The 20208-nt window shown below is 48.7% G+C and overlaps 1 protein-coding gene across 2 annotated transcripts in view; it reads right to left on the reverse strand.

The window, feature by feature from the left end:
- LOC124040320 (proteasome activator complex subunit 4B-like) overlaps window positions 1-20208 on the reverse strand; it is a 75631-nt gene that overhangs the window by 2011 nt on the left and 53412 nt on the right. For both annotated transcript variants that reach the window (XM_046357416.1, XM_046357415.1), the window contains 13 exons: window positions 18898-19121; window positions 18443-18568; window positions 18003-18155; window positions 16849-16953; window positions 16481-16572; window positions 15714-15845; window positions 14157-14365; window positions 13714-13799; window positions 13491-13619; window positions 11074-11229; window positions 1937-2099; window positions 1298-1431; window positions 679-820 (listed from right to left, as the gene is read on the reverse strand). In XM_046357416.1, coding sequence (XP_046213372.1) covers window positions 686-820; window positions 1298-1431; window positions 1937-2099; window positions 11074-11229; window positions 13491-13619; window positions 13714-13799; window positions 14157-14365; window positions 15714-15845; window positions 16481-16572; window positions 16849-16953; window positions 18003-18155; window positions 18443-18568; window positions 18898-19121 — 1844 coding nt within the window. In that variant the 3' untranslated portion in view covers window positions 679-685. The remainder of the gene's footprint in view (window positions 1-678; window positions 821-1297; window positions 1432-1936; window positions 2100-11073; window positions 11230-13490; window positions 13620-13713; window positions 13800-14156; window positions 14366-15713; window positions 15846-16480; window positions 16573-16848; window positions 16954-18002; window positions 18156-18442; window positions 18569-18897; window positions 19122-20208) is intronic.

A 20208-nucleotide genomic window follows, 5' to 3' on the forward strand; every position in this document is an offset into this window, starting at 1 on the left:
TCGAGACAGAATGGATAGTGGGATTAATGGTTGGCACTAAAGAGAGACAGAATGGATAGTGGGATTAATGGTTGCCACTAAAGAGAGACAGAATGGATAGTGGGATTAATGCTGGGCACTAAAGAAAAACAGAATGGATAGTGGGATTAATGCTTGGTACCTTGTTTAATGCTTGTAATTTGTTTTGGGATTTTTCCACCCAAGCATACGTTTGAATTGTGTGTGTGTGCGTATGTACCATGGATCTAGGTTTAGTATCAGGGAAAAACCTGCAGGTGTGTGTGGGTGTTACTGTTAGCTGCTGTGTGTGTACCGGGTATCTAGGTTTAGTATCAGGGAGAGACCAGCAGGTGTGTGGGTGTTACTGTTAGCTGCTGTGTGTGTACCGGGTATCTAGGTTTAGTATCAGGGAGAGACCAGCAAGTGTGTGGGTGTTACTGTTAGCTGCTGTGTGTGTACCGGGTATCTAGGTTTAGTATCAGGGAGAGACCAGCAGGTGTGTGGGTGTTACTGTTAGCTGCTGTGTGTGTACCGGGTATCTAGGTTTAGTATCAGGGAGAGAACAGCATGTGTGTGGGTGTTACTGTTAGCTGCTGTGTGTGTACCGGGTATCTAGGTTTAGTATCAGGGAGAGACCAGCAGGTGTGTGGGTGTTACTGTCAGCTGCTGTGTGTGTACCAGGTATCTAGGCGTAATAGCAGGGAGAGACCAGCAGGTCGGTCAGAACCAGCAGCTGGTCGTCAGTGAACTGCTGTTTATGCTCCTGCCAGTTGTCATGATGAGTCCGTCTAAAGTTAGACAAGGTCTTCTTCACCGTCATCTGCAGGAGTAGACACAAGACGCATTCAGAAACAAGATGCCCGGGAATGGGGAGAGAGAGACGTATGTTTGGGGTACCCCTCATCTCTATAGGAGGTGTGTGTGTTTGTGTGAGAGAGCAGTTTGTGTGTGTGTTGCTTCTTTCTCTCTCTCTCTCTGTGTCTGTGTCTGTGTGTGTGTTAGTCCTCCTCACCTCAATGGGCTGTGTGTCATTGAGGTGTGTGTGTTTGTGTGTGTTAGTCCTCCTCACCTCAATGGGCTGTGTGTCATTGAGGTGTGTGTGTTTGTGTGTGTTAGTCCTCCTCACCTCAATGGGCTGTGTGTCATTGAGGTGTGTGTGTTTGTGTGTGTTAGTCCTCCTCACCTCAATGGGCTGTGTGTCATTGAGGTGTGTGTGTTTGTGTGTGTTTGTCCTCCTCACCTCAATGGGCTGTGTGTCATTGAGGTGTGTGTGTTTGTGTGTGTTAGTCCTCCTCACCTCAATGGGCTGTGTGTCATTGAGGTGGGCACTGAGGTCCATCAGTAGTTGGGGCATCCAGGTGGGAACATCGTAGGGGCTGGACAGGATACAGGCACTCAGACCTAACACTCCAGCATGACGCCGCACCAGATCTACACACACAGGGAGGAAAAGACTATGAAGGACCATTGAAAAGCTGAGGTATAACAGGTTTAGTAAGGTCAAGAAAACTACAATCTAGAAGACCATCTAACACAATCATGGCAACTGTGTTCCAGGTAAGGCAATGGGCCGTTGCATGTTGACCAGGGTTTCCCAAACCCGGTCCTCAGGATCACAAGAGGTGCACTTTCTGGCTTTCCCCCCAGCACTACACAGCTGATTCAAATAATCAACTATTCATCAAGCTTTGAATCAGATGTGTAGTGTTAAGTTCAAATCAAAGAAATGTACCTCCTGGGGTCCCGAGGACCCGGGTTTGGGAAACGCTGATGTAGACAGTGGTTGTTCCAATATCCACACTAGCAATAGCACTTAGAATGAAGCTTTGCATTGGCCATTCTAGTGTAGATATTGAACTGAGCCAGTATGCTTGTAGCACTACCAGGAACAGTATGCGTTCTAAGTAAAGCATTGGAAAGTTGTGTTAGTAGCTACCTCCGGAGGGGATGGTGTCCACCACGGAGCCCAGCTCCCTCTTCCGCTTCTTGGGCAGGCGGGTCTTGCAGAGGGCCTCGAAGTGGCTCTGCATGGGGCCCTCTATGGACAGGAAGTTACACTGAAGGAAACCGCTCAGTGTGGTGGCAGCCATCTCCCTCACCTGGGGGACAGAGGGAGAACAGAGGTAGAGAAGGAAAGGGGGAAAGAGTTCATTATTTACACAATTTGACAGACAGTGTGTGTGTCCATATACAGTTGAAGTCAGAAGTTTACATACACCTTAGCCAAATACATTTAAACTCTGTTTTTCACAATTCCTGACATTTAATCCTAGTAAAAATTCCGTCTTAGGTCAGTCAGGATCACCACTTTATTTTAAGAAAGTGAAATGTCAGAGTAATAGTAGAGAGAATGATTTATTTCAGCTTTTATTTATTTCATCACATTCCCTGTGGTTCAGAAGTTTACATTCACTCAATTAGTATTTGGTAGCATTGCCTTTAAATTGTTTAACTTGGGTCAAACGTTTCGGGTAGCCTTCCACAAGCTTCCCACAATAAGTTGGGTGAATTTTGGCCCATTCCTCCTGACAGAGCTGGTGTAACTGAGTCAGGTTTGTAGGCCTCCTTGCTCGCATACACCTCAGTTCTTCTGCACACACATTTTCTATAGGATTAAGGTCAGGGCTTTGTTATGGCCACTCCAATACCTTGACTTTGTTGTCCTTAAGCCATTTTGCCACAACTTTGGAAGTATGCTTGGGGTCATTGTCCATTTGGAAGACCCATTTGCGACCAATCTTTAACTTCCTGACTGATGTCTTGAGATGTTGCTTCCATCCTCATGAAGCTATCTATTTTGTGAAGTGCACCAATCCCTCTTGCAGCAAAGCACCCCCACAACATGATGCTGCCACCCCCGTGCTTCACGGTTGGGATGGTGTTCTTTGGCTTGCAAGCCAACCCCTTTTTCTTCCAAACATAACGATGGTCATTATGGCCAAACAGTTCTATTTTTGTTTCATCAGACCAGAGGATATTTCTCCAAAAAGTATGATCTTTGTCCCCATGTGCAGTTGCAAACCATAGTCTGGCTTTTTAATGGCAGTTTTGGAGCAGTGGCTTCTTCCTTGCTGAGCGGCCTTTCAGGTTATGTCGATATAGGACTCATTTTACTGTGGATATAGATACTTTTGTACCTGTTTCTTCCAGCATCTTCACAAGGTTATTTGCTGTTGTTCTGGGATTGATTAGCACTTTTCGCACCAAAGTACGTTCATCTCTAGGAGACAGAACATGTCTCGTTCCTGTGCGGTATGACGGCTGCGTGGTCCCATATACTTGCATACAATTATTTGTACAGCTGAACATGGTACCTTCAGGCATTTGGAAATCGCTCCCAAGGATGAACCAGACTTGTGGATGTCAACAACAAAACAATTCAGAGGTCTTGGCTGATTTCTTTTGATTTTTCAAGCAAAGAGGCACTGAGTTTGAAGGTAGGCCTTGAAATAGGTCCACAGGTACACCTCCAATTGACTCACATGTCAATTAGCCTAACAGAAGCTTCTAAAGCCATGGCATCATTTTCTGGAATTTTCCAAGCTGTTTAAAGGCACAGTCAACTTAGTGTATGTAAACGTCTGACCCACTGGAATTGTGACACAGTGAATTATAAGTGAAATAATCTGTCTGTAAACAATTGTTGGAAAAATGACTAATGTCATGTAGAAGTAGATGTCCTAACAACCTACTTGCCAAAACTATAGTTTGTTAACAAGAAATTTGTGGAGTGGTTGAAAAACGAGTTTTAATGACTCCAACCTAAGTGTCTGTACTGACTACCTCGGCTCAACTAAGAAACTCTATCCAAATTCTCCTCCTCGCTGCCGCCTCAAAATGCATTGGAGAAGGTCCAAGGTCACTCCCCATAAGGTCCAAGGTCACCTTCTCCAATGCATTTTGAGGCGCGGCGAGGAGGAGAATTTGGATAGAGCTTCTTAGTTGAGCCGAGGTAGTCAGTACAGACTGCGCCACCCAGCTCTGTACAGTTGAACAACACTGTTGGCAAGGAGATGGCAAGCGAGGAATCACAGGACTAATTTAGATGGAGCTAGAGAGAGAAAAGAGGAGAAAACAGAACAGGGAGGCTGGAGTTCATTGAGTGATTCAGTCTCACCATTGAGCACACAAAGGCTCAGGACTGTTTTGTAGCTAGGCTGGGGAAGAGGTCAGAGGCTGTGTACTGTATGGTGGGCTGGGCTGGGGAAGGGGAGGTCAGAGACTGTGTACTGTACGGTGGGACAGAGGAGGTCAGAGGCTGTGTACTGTACGGTGGGCTGGGGAAGAGGAGGTCAGAGACTGTACTGTACGGTGGGCTGGGGAAGAGGTCAGAGGCTGTGTACTGTACGGTGGGCTGGGGAAGAGGAGGTCAGAGACTGTACTGTACGGTGGGCTGGGGAAGAGGTCAGAGGCTGTGTACTGTACGGTGGGCTGGGGAAGAGGAGGTCAGAGGCTGTGTACTGTACGGTGGGCTGGGGAAGAGGGGGTCAGAGGCTGTGTACTGTACGGTGGGCTGGGGAAGAGGAGGTCAGAGGCTGTGTACTGTACGGTGGGCTGGGGAAGAGGAGGTCAGAGGCTGTGTACTGTACGGTGGGCTGGGCTGGGGAAGAGGTCAGAGGCTGTGTACTGTACGGTGGGCTGGGGAAGAGGAGGTCAGAGACTGTGTACTGTACGGTGGGCTGGGCTGGGGAAGAGGAGGTCAGAGGCTGTGTACTGTACGGTGGGCTGGGGAAGAGGAGGTCAGAGACTGTGTACTGTACGGTGGGCTGGGCTGGGGAAGAGGAGGTCAGAGGCTGTGTACTGTACGGTGGGCTGGGGAAGAAGAGGTCAGAGGCTGTGTACTGTACGGTGGGACAGAGGAGGTTAGAGGCTGTGTACTGTACGTGGGCTGGGGAAGAAGAGGTCAGAGGCTGTGTACTGTACGGTGGGCTGGGCTGGGGAAGAAGAGGTCAGAGGCTGTGTACTGTACAGTGGGCTGGGCTGGGGAAGAAGAGGTCAGAGGCTGTGTACTGTACGGTGGGCTGGGGAAGAGGTTAGAGGCTGTGTACTGTACCGTGGGCTGGCGAAGAGGTTAGAGGCTGTGTACTGTACGGTGGGATGGGGAAGAGGTTAGACGCTGTGTACTGTATGGTGGGCTGGCGAAGAGGTTAGAGGCTGTGTACTGTACGGTGGGATGGGGAAGAGGTTAGAGGCTGTGTACTGTACGGTGGGCTGGCGAAGAGGTTAGAGGCTGTGTACTGTACGGTGGGATGGGGAAGAGGTTAGAGGCTGTGTACTGTACGGTGGGCTGGGGAAGAGGTTAGAGGCTGTGTACTGTACGGTGGGCTGGCGAAGAGGTTAGAGGCTGTGTACTGTACGGTGGGCTGGGGAAGAGGTTAGAGGCTGTGTACTGTACGGTGGGATGGGGAAGAGGTTAGAGGCTGTGTACTGTACTGTGGGCTGGGGAAGAGGTTAGAGGCTGTGTACTGTACTGTGGGCTGGGGAAGAGGTTAGAGGCTGTGTACTGTACTGTGGGATGGGGAAGAGGTTAGAGGCTGTGTACTGTACTGTGGGCTGGGGAAGAGGTTAGAGGCTGTGTACTGTACTGTGGGCTGGGGAAGAGGTTAGAGACTGTGTACTGTACTGTGGGCTGGGGAAGAAGAATCTAGGAATCTACTGCTGCAACCAGCATCAGGTCTTTAGTGTCGTTGGACTGAATAAGTTGTATACATGTGACTTCGCAGCTCCTGATCAGTATATGTTATTAAACAGACACACAGTCCAACGTTTACACAACCGTATTAAACCCAATCCTGTCACTGATTGAATGAACCAATTTATGTCGCCGAGAGGTGTCAAGCAGCCAAGGGAAGTCAATATATTAGGCTCCAGAGTAAGGCTGGTAGAATTATGGACAATAACCGTGAACTCATTTTGTTGTTGTCATAATCCTCTTAATACACTCATTTTAGGAGAAGGCTGGATGCAACTTCAAATAGATATTGTTTACCCAATTGCAGTTCTCCCATTTTGACTTCAAATGGGTAAAGTTGTACATCATTTTACGAGCAGAACGACACGGTCGTGAGGAGATGACAATGAATCGTTACCTAAAATCGCATTCACAGGTAGTATCACATTTTCACTTCATTTCATTACAGTACAACAGTTTGATTTGTTTGATCGTAGCTAGCTACTTAGCTAGCTACATAGCCGTCTTTGTATCAAAGATAATTGTGTAGTCTAGAGCGATTTTCTAGGTTCGCTAGCCAGCTATTGTCGTTCTTTTAACGCAACGTAACGTAAACAACACTGCTAGCTAGCCAGCTAGCCCCCGAATAGCAACACTGCAGAAACTATTACACTCAACGGAACGACTTGATTAGTGTAGTGTCAACAACGCACCCACTGCCAGCTGGCCTACTTCAGCAGTACTGTATCATTTTAATCATTTTAGTCAATAAGATTCTTGCTACGTAGCTTAACTTTCTGAACATTCGAGACGTGTAGTCCACTTGTCATTCCAATCTCCTTTGCATTAGCGTAACCTCTTCTGTAGCCTGTCAACTATGTGTCTGTTTATCCCTGTTCTCTCCTCTCTGCACAGACCATACAAACGCTCCTCACCGCGTGGCCGCGGCCACCCTACTCTGGTGGTCCCAGCGCGCACGACCCACGTGGAGTTCCAGGTCTCCGGTAGCCTCTGGAACTGCCGATCTGCGGTCAACAAGGCAGAGTTCATCTCAGCCTATGCCTCCCTCCAGTCCCTCGACTTCTTGGCACTGACGGAAACATGGATCACCACAGACAACACTGCTACTCCTACTGCTCTCTCTTCGTCCGCCCACGTGTTCTCGCACACCCCGAGAGCGTCTGGTCAGCGGGGTGGTGGCACCGGGATCCTCATCTCTCCCAAGTGGTCATTCTCTCTTTCTCCCCTTACCCATCTGTCTATCGCCTCCTTTGAATTCCATGCTGTCACAGTTACTAGCCCTTTCAAGCTTAACATCCTTATCATTTATCGCCCTCCAGGTTCCCTCGGAGAGTTCATCAATGAGCTTGATGCCTTGATAAGCTCCTTTCCTGAGGACGGCTCACCTCTCACAGTTCTGGGCGACTTTAACCTCCCCACGTCTACCTTTGACTCTTTCCTCTCTGCCTCCTTCTTTCCACTCCTCTCCTCTTTTGACCTCACCCTCTCACCTTCCCCCTACTCACAAGGCAGGCAATACGCTCGACCTCATCTTTACTAGATGCTGTTCTTCCACTAACCTCATTGCAACTCCCCTCCAAGTCTCCGACCACTGCCTTGTATCCTTTTCCCTCTCGCTCTCATCCAACACCTCCCACACTGCCCCTACTCGGATGGTATCGCGCCGTCCCAACCTTCGCTCTCTCTCCCCGCTACTCTCTCCTCTTCCATCCTATCATCTCTTCCCTCCGCTCAAACCTTCTCCCACCTATCTCCTGATTCTGCCTCCTCAACCCTCCTCTCCTCCCTCTCTGCATCCCTTGACTCTCTATGTCCCCTATCCTCCAGGCCGGCTCGGTCCTCCCCTCCCGCTCCGTGGCTCGATGACTCATTGCGAGCTCACAGAACAGGGCTCCGGGCAGCCGAGCGGAAATGGAGGAAAACTCGCCTCCCTGCGGACCTGGCATCCTTTCACTCCCTCCTCTCTACATTTTCCTCCTCTGTCTCTGCTGCTAAAGCCACTTTCTACCACGCTAAATTCCAAGCATCTGCCTCTAACCCTAGGAAGCTCTTTGCCACCTTCTCCTCCCTCCTGAATCCTCCTCCCCCTCCCCCCTCCTCCCTCTCTGCAGATGACTTCGTCAACCATTTTGAAAAGAAGGTCGACGACATCCGATCTTCGTTTGCTAAATCAAACGACACCGCTGGTTCTGCTCACACTGCCCTACCCTGTGCTCTGACCTCTTTCTCCCCTCTCTCTCCAGATGAAATCTCGCGTCTTGTGACGGCCGGCCGCCCAACAACCTGCCCGCTCGATCCTATCCCCTCCTCTCTTCTCCAGACCATTTCCGGAGACCTTCTCCCTTACCTCACCTCGCTCATCAACTCATCCCTGACCGCTGGCTACATCCCTTCCGTCTTCAAGAGAGCGAGAGTTGCACCCCTTCTGAAAAAACCTACACTCGATCCCTCCGATGTCAACAATTACAGACCAGTATCCCTTCTTTCTTTTCTCTCCAAAACTCTTGAACGTGCCGTCCTTGGCCAGCTCTCCCACTATCTCTCTCTGAATGACCTTCTTCATCCAAATCAGTCAGGTTTCAAGACTAGTCATTCAACTGAGACTGCTCTCCTCTGTATCACGGAGGCGCTCCGCACTGCTAAAGCTAACTCTCTCTCCTCTGCTCTCATCCTTCTAGATCTATCGGCTGCCTTCGATACTGTGAACCATCAGATCCTCCTCTCCACCCTCTCCGAGTTGGGCATCTCCGGCGCGGCCCACGCTTGGATTGCGTCCTACCTGACAGGTCGCTCCTACCAGGTGGCGTGGCGAGAATCTGTCTCCTCACCACGCGCTCTCACCACTGGTGTCCCCCAGGGCTCTGTTCTTGGCCCTCTCCTATTCTCGCTATACACCAAGTCACTTGGCTCTGTCATAACCTCACATGGTCTCTCTTATCATTGCTATGCAGACGACACACAACTAATCTTCTCCTTTCCCCCTTCTGATGACCAGGTGGCGAATCGCATCTCTGCATGTCTGGCCGACATATCAGTGTGGATGACGGATCACCACCTCAAGCTGAACCTCGGCAAGACGGAGCTGCTCTTCCTCCCGGGGAAGGACTGCCCGTTCCATGATCTTGCCATCACGGTTGACAACTCCATTGTGTCCTCCTCCCAGAGCGCCAAGAACCTTGGCGTGATCCTGTAGGTTCATGCTCTACAACATCCGCAGAGTACGACCCTGCCTCACACAGGAAGCGGCGCAGGTCCTAATCCAGGCACTTGTCATCTCCCGTCTGGATTACTGCAACTCGCTGTTGGCTGGGCTCCCTGCCTGTGCCATTAAACCCCTTCAACTCATCCAGAACGCCGCAGCCTGTCTGGTGTTCAACCTTCCCAAGTTCTCTCACGTCACCCCGCTCCTCCGTTCTCTCCACTGGCTTCCAGTTGAAGCTCGCATCCACTACAAGACCATGGTGCTTGCCTACGGAGCTGTGAGGGGAACGGCACCTCAGTACCTCCAGGCTCTGATCAGGCCCTACACCCAAACAAGGGCACTGCGTTCATCTACCTCTGGCCTGCTCGCCTCCCTACCACTGAGGAAGTACAGCTCCCGCTCAGCCCAGTCAAAACTGTTCGCTGCCCTGGCCCCCCAATGGTGGAACAAACTCCCTCACGACGCCAGGACAGCGGAGTCAATCACCACCTTCCGGAGACACCTGAAACCCCACCTCTTTAAGGAATACCTAGGATAGGATAAGTAATCCCTCTCACCCCCCTTAAGTTTTAGATGCACTATTGTTAAGTGACTGTCCCACTGGATGTCATAAGGTGAATGCACCAATTTGTAAGTCGCTCTGGATAAGAGCGTCTGCTAAATGACTTAAATGTGTAATGTAAAATGTAAAATTCCATAATCGTCACAGCCCTACCTAGAGGACCGTTGGATAGAAAGACAGAAATGGCTAAATCCATCTGTTCACACCCTCCCCCTTAATATCCTCCACATAGCAACAGAATACTCCTGCAGCCAGTGGTTTCCATAGCAACAAGTGAGAGAGGGACCAGAGGGGGAGAAAGAGGAGGTAGACAGAGGGAGGAAGAGTGCCTAATCCCTACATACATAGAAGTGTAAAACAGGGAGGAAAGGGCCTGTGAGAACCCCCCCACACTCTGTGACAGATTGCTCAGCAGTTACACAATGTGATCTGTAACCAATAGGCCTACCTCCCCACACTGCTCTGTCCCCACTCTTTCAGCCTTGATGTTATCTGGCATTAATCAGTCTACATATCCATGTCTTTGTTCCGTATAATGATCATCCACTCATGCCTGTTCAACTCCTTTTCTACATCAATTTCCTGTGTGTCTACAGTATACGTCTGTGTGTGTGTGTGTGTCTACAGTATACGTCTGTGTGTGTGTGTGTGTCTACAGTATACGTCTGTGTGTGTGTACAGTATACGTCTGTGTGTGTGTGTGTACAGTATACGTCTGTGTGTGTGTGTGTACAGTATACGTCTGTGTGTGTGTGTACAGTATACGTCTGTGTGTGTGTGTGTGTGTGTGTGTGTGTGTGTGTGTGTGTGTGTGTGTGTGTGTGTGTGTGTGTGTGTGTGTGTGTGTGTGTGTGTGTGTGTGTGTGTGTGTGTGTGTGTGTGTGTGTGTGTGTGTGTGTCTGTGTGTGTGTGTGTGTGTGTGTGTGTGTGTGTGTGTCTACAGTATACGTCTGTGTGTGTGTGTGTGTGTGTGTGTGTGTGTGTGTGTGTGTGTGTGTGTGTGTGTGTGTGTGTGTGTGTGTGTGTGTGTGTGTGTGTGTGTGTGTGTGTGTGTGTGTGTGTGTGTGTGTCTACAGTATACGTCTGTGTGTGTGTGTGTGTGTGTGTGTGTGTCTACAGTATACGTCTGTGTGTGTGTGTCTACAGTATACGTCTGTGTGTGTGTGTGTCTACAGTATACGTCTGTGTGTGTGTGTCTACAGTATACGTCTGTGTGTGTGTGTGTGTGTGTGTGTGTGTGTGTGTGTGTGTGTGTGTGTGTGTGTGTGTGTGTGTGTGTGTGTGTGTGTGTGTGTGTGTGTGTGTGTGTGTGTGTGTGTGTGTGTGTGTGTGTGTGTGTGTGTGTGTGTCTACAGTATACGTCTGTGTGTGTGTGTGTGTGTGTGTCTACAGTATACGTCTATGTGTCTACAGTATACGTCTGTGTGTGTGTGTGTGTCTACAGTATACGTCTGTGTGTGTGTGTGTACAGTATACGTCTGTGTCTGTGTGTGTACAGTATACGTCTGTGTCTGTGTGTGTACAGTATACGTCTGTGTCTGTGTGTGTACAGTATACGTCTGTGTCTGCGTGTGTCTACAGTATACGTCTGTGTGTGTGTCTGTGCCTGTTCATTACCTCTAGCTGCTCGTCCTCCAGCAGGCGTATGACCAGTGCTCTGACGTCGTTGACGGCTCCCTGGTCGCTCAGGAAGGTGAACAGGTTGTAGAAGACCATGATCTGTAGGTACGTCAGCACCGTGTAGCGAGCATGCCACGAACTGCTGCCCGCTATCTGGAAGATAACATACAATGTTAATTACAAAACAACAACTATGGGTGTAAAGGTTCACCAAACCCCCGGTTTAGGACGCATCTGACGTTTTAAGGTCACAGTTCAGTGTCGGTACAGCAGGTTACATTTTTGGGGGTAAAACATGCAAAACTAAGAAAGGAATAGATGAGGCATAGAATGTAGGGCCCTATAACATGTTCAATTTACCCCCTAATTCAGTTATTCCACGTTTCAGATTTTCATTTTGTTTAATAGAAAAACAACACAATTGGAGGTTCTAAGCTAACAACAATGTTTTAACCCCATCAGGAGACACTTCGAGGTTCTAAGCCAACAACAATGTTTTAACCCCATCAGGAGACAATTGGAGGTTCTCAGCCAACAACAATGTTTTAACCCCATCAGGAGACAATTGGAGGTTCTAAGCCAACAACAATGTTTTTAACAATGTTTTAACCCCATCAGGAGACAATTGGAGGTTCTAAGCCCACAACAATGTTTTAACCCCATCAGGAGACAATTGGAGGTTCTAAGCCAACAACAATGTTTTAACCCCATCAGGAGACAATTGGAGGTTCTAAGCCAACAACAATGTTTTAACCCCATCAGGAGACAATTGGAGGTTCTAAGCCCACAACAATGTTTTAACCCCATCAGGAGACCAGTTTGTGGTCTGCTGAAAATAAATATTAATTTTTAGGTTTAGATACCCTTGAAATTAACTGAAAACTCTTACTGACAGTTGTGGCTGCTTCACGTGATGTATTGTTGTCTCTACCTTCTTGCCCTTTGTGCTGTTGTCTGTGCCCAATAATGTTTGTTGTTGTTGTCATGTGTTTCTACCATGCTGTGTTGTTGTTGTCTCAGGTTTCTCTTCAGGTAGTTTTGCGTTGTCTCTCGTCGGGATGTCTGTTTTGTCCTATATTTATATTCATATTTAAATCGCAGCCCCCGTCCCCGCAGGAGGCATTTTGCCTTTTGGTAGGCTGTCATTGTTCTTAACTGACTTGCCTAGTTAAATAAAGCAATGTAGTTGCACACCAGCAAGAGCCTTGCTTGGTTAGCGTTGTTTCTGTAGCACACGTGATTGCAGTTTGCTGAACAAATCACCACTGAAGTGATGTAAATAATCCTGGTATCATTCTGCCAGGTCAGCATCGACTACTTTGTAGGTTTTTGGAAGAGCCTTTCCATCTACCAGAAGACCGTAGTCATTAGCATAATCGCTAACGGCTACAAAGTAGCAGATGCGCACACAGACGGGGGATTTCACGCACTGTTGCCGCCTCAGAAAGTTGAAGGAAAATTTGAATCACTGAAGCATGTCTTTTTATCTTGGACAAATTAATGAAATGGTCTAATAAATACATTTAGTTGATATCCTACAAACTTCAATACATTTTTGCTTCTATTAGAAAGCCAAAATGTTCCCAAACTGGAGATATTAGAAAGCCAAAATGTTCCCAAACTGGAGATATTAGAAAGCCAAAATGTTCCCAAACTGGAGATATTAGAAAGCCAAAATGTTCCCAAACTGGAGATATAAACAATTCTCCAAAGCTGATTTATCGACCACACCTCTCGCCATCCTACAGAACTTGTTCCTGACTGCACCTCACAAAATAAGTTTGAAATGCACCAAGTAAGATTTGGAATTTGATTACAATGTGTGCATAGGGTCTAGTTGTTTGAATGGAATAGCCTCCACTGTTTTTTCCTCCTCAGATTTACTCAGGAGGCATACAACGCAGCGTAGGTACAGCCTATAGGCCTACTGGTTTAATTACAGTGCCGTCAGGTAGCATTCAGACCCCTTGTCTTTCCCCACATTTTGTTACAGCCTTATTCTAAAATTGATTAAATTAAAAACGATCAATCTACACACAACACCCCATAATGACAAAGTGAAAACAAGTTCAAACATTATTTCAAATGTATTAAAAATAAACTTGACCTTATTTACATAAGTATTTAGACCCTTTGCTATGAGACTTGAAATTGAGGTCAAAGGAAACGTCCATAGAGCTCCGACAAAATTGTAGAGGCCTGTTGTTTTTGCTTTGTCATTATGGGGTATTGTAGATTGCTGAGGATTTTTTATTTATTTAATCAATTTTAGAATAAGGCTGTAATGTAACAAAATGTGGGAAAAGTGTGTGTGTGTCAGAAATGAAAGGCGCATGGCCCAGTGACTCACCTCCCACACTGTGTGCAAGTGTGTGTGTGGTGACCTACCACCTGCATAGCATGCGTGTCCCTACCTCTTGCAGGGCCAGTAGGACCAGTGGTATCTGCTCTGTGTAGAGCAGTCCCTGGGACATCAGAGACAGACAGGTCTTAGCGTCCCGCTTCAGCTCATCATAACTGTCATCATTTTCCACCGGAGCGATCTACAACAGGAAGAGAGTGAAGAGGGATTAGGGATAGGCCTCCCCCTTTGAGCCTGGTTCCTCTCCAGGTGTCTTCCTTCCTTGACCCACCCACCTTGAACAGCAGTGGCAGCAACTGGAGCTGCTCTGGAACAGCCGTGGAGAAGGAGCGTCCAGCACTGGCCATCAGCCACTTGAGTACTGGAAACAAATAGAAAACCTTTATTACATTGTATGCTCTGTGACAAAGGTCATTGTAACCGAAAGGTTGACACATTAAAATGACAAATGTGCATTGATCTTGTATGTACGGAGACTGTTTTCTTTTGCTTTACAACTGGGATTATCATCATCAATATCCTCTGGTCTCTTACCAGTCTTCAGTAGTTTGATGGTGTGTGTTAAGGTTAGGGGTCGTACCTGTCTTCAGTAGTTTGATGGCCTGTGTTAAGGTTAGGGCTCGTACCTGTCTTCAGTAGTTTGATGGCCTGTGCTAGGGTTAGGGCTCGTACCTGTCTTCAGTAGTTTGATGGCCTGTGCTAGGGTTAGGGGTCGTACCTGTCTTCAGTAGTTTGATGGCCTGTGTCCTCTCATCCTGCTCCCCCACATCGTTCTCCTCTACCACGTGGTTCTGGATCTCCTCGTCCCCCTCCGTCAGAGGTTTGAGGCGCAGCAGTACCCGCTCTGTGAACTCCTTGATGCGAGGCGAGGCTGTGGGCTGAGTGTACGGCAGGTTGACGTCTATCATGAAGATGTAGGTGAGGACACTGGAGAAGAGATGCAGAGAGAGGGGGGAGGACAGCGAACGAGAGGGCGGAGGACAGAGAGCGAGAGGGCGGAGGACAGAGAGCGAGAGGGCGGAGGACAGAGAGCGAGAGGGCGGAGGACAGAGAGCGAGAGGGCGGAGGACAGAGAGCGAGAGGGCGGAGGACAGAGAGCGAGAGGGCGGAGGACAGAGAGCGAGAGGGCGGAGGACAGAGAGCGAGAGGGCGGAGGACAGAGAGCGAGAGGGCGGAGGACAGAGAGCGAGAGGGCGGAGGACAGAGAGCGAGAGGGGGGGACAGAGAGCGAGAGGGGGGGGACAGAGAGCGAGGACAGAGAGCGAGAGGGCGGAGGACAGAGAGCGAGAGAGGGGGGACAGAGAGCGAGAGGGGGGGGACAGAGAGCGAGAGAGGGGGACACAGAGAGCGAGAGAGGGGGACAGAGAGCGAGAGGGGGGGGACAGAGAGCGAGAGGGGGGGACAGAGAGCGAGAGGGGGGACACAGAGAGAGAGGGGGGACACAGAGAGCGAGAGGGGGACACAGAGAGCGAGAGGGGGGACACAGAGAGCGAGGGGGGACACAGAGAGCGAGAGGGGGGACACAGAGAGCGAGAGGGGGGACACAGAGAGCGAGGACACAGGGCGAGAGGGGGGACACAGAGAGCGAGAGGGGGGACACAGAGAGTGAGAGGGGGGACACAGAGAGCGTGAGGGGGACACAGAGAGCGTGAGGGGGGACACAGAGAGCGAGGGGGGACAGAGAGCGAGAGGGGGGACACAGAGACCGAGAGGGGGGGAGCAGGGGGACAGAGAGCGAGAGGGGGACAGAGAGCGAGAGGGGGGACAGAGAGCGAGAGGGGGGGACAGAGAGGGAGGGAGGAGAACAATAAGAGAGCACGATGGTGGGTGTGTGTAGTCCCTTACCATCGTCTTTTGGGCGGTTTCCATTACACCACCAGCGTGTTGCCAGTGATTATGACTATGTGGGCTCTAGTGTTGTTTTTTGGGAACTGTGTTTCTATATAGACAGGGCTGTAACTGAGGACTTGTGAAGAGCCGAATAAACAACCTCTGCATCATCAAGACAGTTCGTTGTGACTAGTTGTTAACCATGGAAGGTATTCATCCATGTTCACAGTCAACCATTGTTAAGTAAATGAAAAGTACCAGAGGCCAGGGCCTTAGCTCCCAGTGAGAACCTGGGGCCAGGCCGTGGAGGTGGAAAACAGTCAGCCTTTTGGGTAAAACACTGAGGTAAGTGTTAGTGGAAATATGCCATTTGAAAAGTATATCGATAGCATACTTTTAAAATACTGCATCAGTGTTCGGTCAATGGATGTAAGAGAGGTCCTACCTGCCGATGCGCTCGCGGACGTTCTTGTAGACCTGTGTGAGTTTGGGCTCTAGGTACTGCAGCAGTCTGTGGAGCAGCTCAGGGACTCTCCACTCCTGCTGAGCCAGGCCCCCCTGCAGCACATACAGACGACTGGAGAGAGGAGAGTTATACACACTAACACAAAAAGAAAGTGTTTCCCCTACCTACCATTGTACATGTGGGGTGCTACACTGCCTAGCTCTTTTGCCCCCCCCCCTACCTAAAAGAGTTTGGTTTTATTGGTTTCAATTGACAAGATGATTGTTGCTTTGGGAGCCTTTGTGTGTGCATGGAACATCATCTAGGAGAAAGACTGTACAGAGACCTGCCTGTCTATCTGACAGTTCATTATCTAGGAGAAAGACTGTACAGAGATCTGCCTGTCTATCTGACAGTTCATAATCTAGGAGAAAGACTGTACAGAGATCTGCCTGTCTATCTGACAGTTCATAATCTAGGAGAAAGACTGACAGTTCATAATCTAGGAGAAAGACTACAGAGATCTGCCTGTACAGAGATCTGCCTGTCTATCTGACAGTTCATAATCTAGGAGAAAGACTGACAGTTCATAATCTAGGAGAAAGACTGTACAGAGATCTGCCTGTCTATCTGACAGTTCATAATCTAGGAGAAAGACTGTACAGAGAGCTGCCTGTCTATCTGACAGTTCATAATCTAGGAGAAAGACTGTACAGAGATCTGCCTGTCTATCTGACAGTTCAAGCGTTGGTAAAGTTTCTCCTCACCAGGCGTCTACGAAGGATCCCCCCTCCCCGTTGACTGGAGATTCCATCAGCATCTCAAACAGCCAGTGGAGCTTCCTGGGGTCTCTGCTCTCCTGTGTCACACAAAACCACAAAGGTCAAAGAAGTGAATGCAGGAAAACAGAATCATGTCAGATGGGACAGTCTTTCCTCATTCCTGCATTCACTCCTCGTCTCCTTAAATGCATTGGAAGAGAAGATCCAAGGTCCTTCCCGTTCTGGCCTTCTCCTCTAATGCGTTTTGAGAAAGAAGCAAGGAGAGAGGATGCATTTGGGAATGGAGGAACTACTGATTGAGAAAGAAGCTGAAAGAAATGGACTGCTGAATGAGATGAGGGCTCGAGGCTTACACAGGCGGTGGCGATGCAGGTGCCCCAGTCAGCGTAGGTCTCTACAGTGATGTTGTTCAGTGCTGTACGAAGCAGAGGACACAGCAGCTCCCACAGACTCTCAACCTGGCAGGGGAACACAGGTCCAGAGTCAAAGGTCAAGAACTTAAGAACAAAAATATTTAACTTTTATTTATCCAGGTAAGTCAGACATACAAACACGTTCTTATTTGCCTGGCAAGTGGAGAAATGTAAAGTACTGCTTGAGTCTGATGTGTGCACGTGCATTTGACCATGGTGTATGCATCTCTCCCCTACCTGGCCATAGTTCCAGTGTGTGTTCGTTCCTACCTTGCCGTAGCTCCAGTTTGTGTGTGTGTGTTCGTTCCTACCTTACCGTAGCTCCAGTGTGTGTTCGTTCCTACCTTACCGTAGCTCCAGTGTGTGTGTGTGTGTGTGTGTGTGTGTGTGTGTGTGTTGTTCGTTCCTACCTTACCGTAGCTCCAGTGTGTGTTCGTTCCTACCTTGCCGTAGCTCCAATGTGTGTTTGTTCCTACCTTGCCGTAGCTCCAGTGTGTGTTCGTTCCTACCTTGCCGTAGCTCCAATGTGTGTTTGTTCCTACCTTGCCAAAGCTCTAGTGTGTATTTGTTCCTACCTTGCCAAAGCTCTAGTGTGTGTGTTTGTTCCTACCTTGCCGTAGCTCCAGTGTGTGTTTGTTCCTACCTTGCCAAAGCTCTAGTGTGTGTGTTCGTTCCTACCTTGCCGTAGCTCCAGTCTGTGTTTGTTCCTACCTTGCCAAAGCTATAGTGTGTGTGTTCGTTCCTACCTTGCCGTAGCTCCAGTGTGTGTTTGTTCCTACCTTGCCAAAGCTCTAGTGTGTGTTTGTTCCTACCTTGCCAAAGCTCTAGTGTGTGTTTGTTCCTACCTTGCCAAAGCTCTAGTGTGTGTTTGTTCCTACCTTGCCAAAGCTCTAGTGTGTGTGTTCGTTCCTAACTTGCCGTAGCTCCAGTGTGTGCGTTCGTTCCTACCTTGCCGTAGCTCCAGTGTGTGTGTGTTCGTTCCTACCTTGCCGTAGCTCCAGTGTGTGTGTGTTCGTTCCTACCTTGCCCTGGCTCCAGTGTGTGCGCGTTCGTTCCTACCTTGCCGTAGCTCCAGTGTGTGTATTCGTTCCTACCTTGCCGTAGCTCCAGTGCTTGCTGCCTCTGATCAGTCCAGAAGTGATCTCTGCTACACAGCGCTGTTTGCTCTCGTGTGTGTCGGCCACCAGACGCTCCATGTGTGGTTTCAGCACGGGCAGGAAGGCATCGTTGAAGTTACGGAACAGGCCCTGAGGGATAGAGGAGTGTCAATAAGACAGAGCTAAGGAAGCAAAAATATTTGGCTTACAAAACCCCCCTCCTGGGTTTATCTTTCCCTCGTTCCTCGCAGCCTCGTTCCTTGCAGTCTCCTTTTCAAAACGTCAGACGGAAGCGAATAGACTATGAAGAGAGAACTCACGTCCTCCGATGTTTTGAACAAGAGGCGGGATAGAGAACAAGGTATTCATGAAGGTTCAGGAAATACCTCTGAGATTGGGAGGGTCTGATCTCAGGGTCTGATCTCTCTCTCCCTCACCTTGAAAAGGCAGAACCTGCGGGGGCTGAACTTGTCCTTGCCCTTCCGGTCCTCCAGAGAGAGGAATTCAATCAGCTGGTTGATGAACACTGGGTCTGAAAAGTGGTCGTAGATGATCTGCTCTCGCTGGAAGGAGAGAAGAAGAAACTTATTACAGTGGACTGGAGATGTCACATTTTACAGCAGAGGATGTTATATAGTGTTTTCAAATAGTGAGAGACTGCATTCTGATTATCTACCCTTCAGCCAGAAGTGTGCACTTGTTCACTCCTGCTCATACATTTAAAAGCACTGTATTGAAAGCGTGCATGGCTGGAGGGAGTTCCCACCATATTCCCTACACTAATACAGTCATTTCACATCAATCAGGGAGGAGTGTCCAAGTGTACACTTCAGGACAAGGTTAGCGAATTAGACTGTGGTCATTGTGTGTGTGTGCCATGTCATCTCCTCACCTCTGTCATCTCCTCTCTGGTCAGTCCCTGTTTGGGCTGCTCCTCAGAGGGAGAGTACATCATGAGTTTCTGTGGCCAGCTGTAGTATCCCCAGTGGGTCTTCTCTACAAACGTACAGCCCTCCCAGTCCTGCTGGGTACGAGGCAGACTGCTACTGTTATACTGGAGCCACTGGTTATCAGGCCTGTCTCCTGCTATCATACCAGCCGGCTCCTTTAGATCACCTGGTAGAGGGAGAGAGGCAGTGAGAGGACCAGACTGCTACTGTTATACTGGAGCCACTGGTTATCAGGCCTGTCTCCTGCTATCAGATCATCAGGAGGAGAGAGGCGTTGAGATACATGCTGTATAGCTGTTATAATCACACCTGGGGTCAAATAGTATTGGTTTACTTTCAAATACAGTACCAGTCAAAAGTTTGGAAACACCTACTCATTCTACTTTATTTTTACCATTTTTCACATTGTCGAATAATAGTGAAGACATCAAAACTACACATATGGAATCATGTAGTAACCAAGAAAGTGTTAAATCAAAATATATTTTAGATTCTTCAAGGTAGCCACTCTTGGCATTCTCTTAACCAGCTTCACCTGGAATGCTTTTCCAGCAGTCTTGGCGTTCCCACATATACTGAGGACTTGTTGGCTGCTTTTCTTTCACTCTGCTGTCCAACTCATCCCAAACCATCTCAATTGGGTTGAGGTCGGGGATTGTGGAGGCCAGGTTATCTAATGCAGCACTCCATCACTCTCCTTCTTGGTCAAATAGCCCGTACACAAGCCTGGAGGTGTGTTGGGTAACTGTCCTGTTGAAAAACAAATGATAGTCCCACTAAGCGCAAACCAGATGGTCGTGTCGCTGCAGAATGCTGTGGTAGCCATGCTGGTTAAGCGTGCCATAAATTCTAAATAAATCAGAGCTTATCACCAGCAAAGCACCCCCACCTCCATGCTTCACGGTGGGAACCACACATGGGCAGCTCATCCAAAGGACAGATTTCCACCGGTTTAATGTCCATTGCTCATGTTTCTTGGCCCAAGCAAGTCTCTTCTTATTGGTGTCCTTTAGTAGTTGTTTCTTTGCAACAAACCGACCATGAAGGACTGATTCACACAGTCTCCTCTGAACAGTTGATGTTGAGATGTGTCTGTTACTTGCTTCTGTGAAGCATTTATTTGGGCTGCAATTTCTGAGGCTGGTAATTAATGAACTTATCCTCTACAGCAGAGGTAACTCTGGGTCTTCTTTTCCTGTGGGGGTCCTCATGAGAGACAGTTTCATCATAGCACTTGATGGTTTTTACGACTG

The sequence above is a fragment of the Oncorhynchus gorbuscha genome, linkage group LG07, assembly GCF_021184085.1.
Source record: "Oncorhynchus gorbuscha isolate QuinsamMale2020 ecotype Even-year linkage group LG07, OgorEven_v1.0, whole genome shotgun sequence".
NCBI classification, from domain to species: Eukaryota; Metazoa; Chordata; class Actinopteri; order Salmoniformes; family Salmonidae; genus Oncorhynchus; species Oncorhynchus gorbuscha.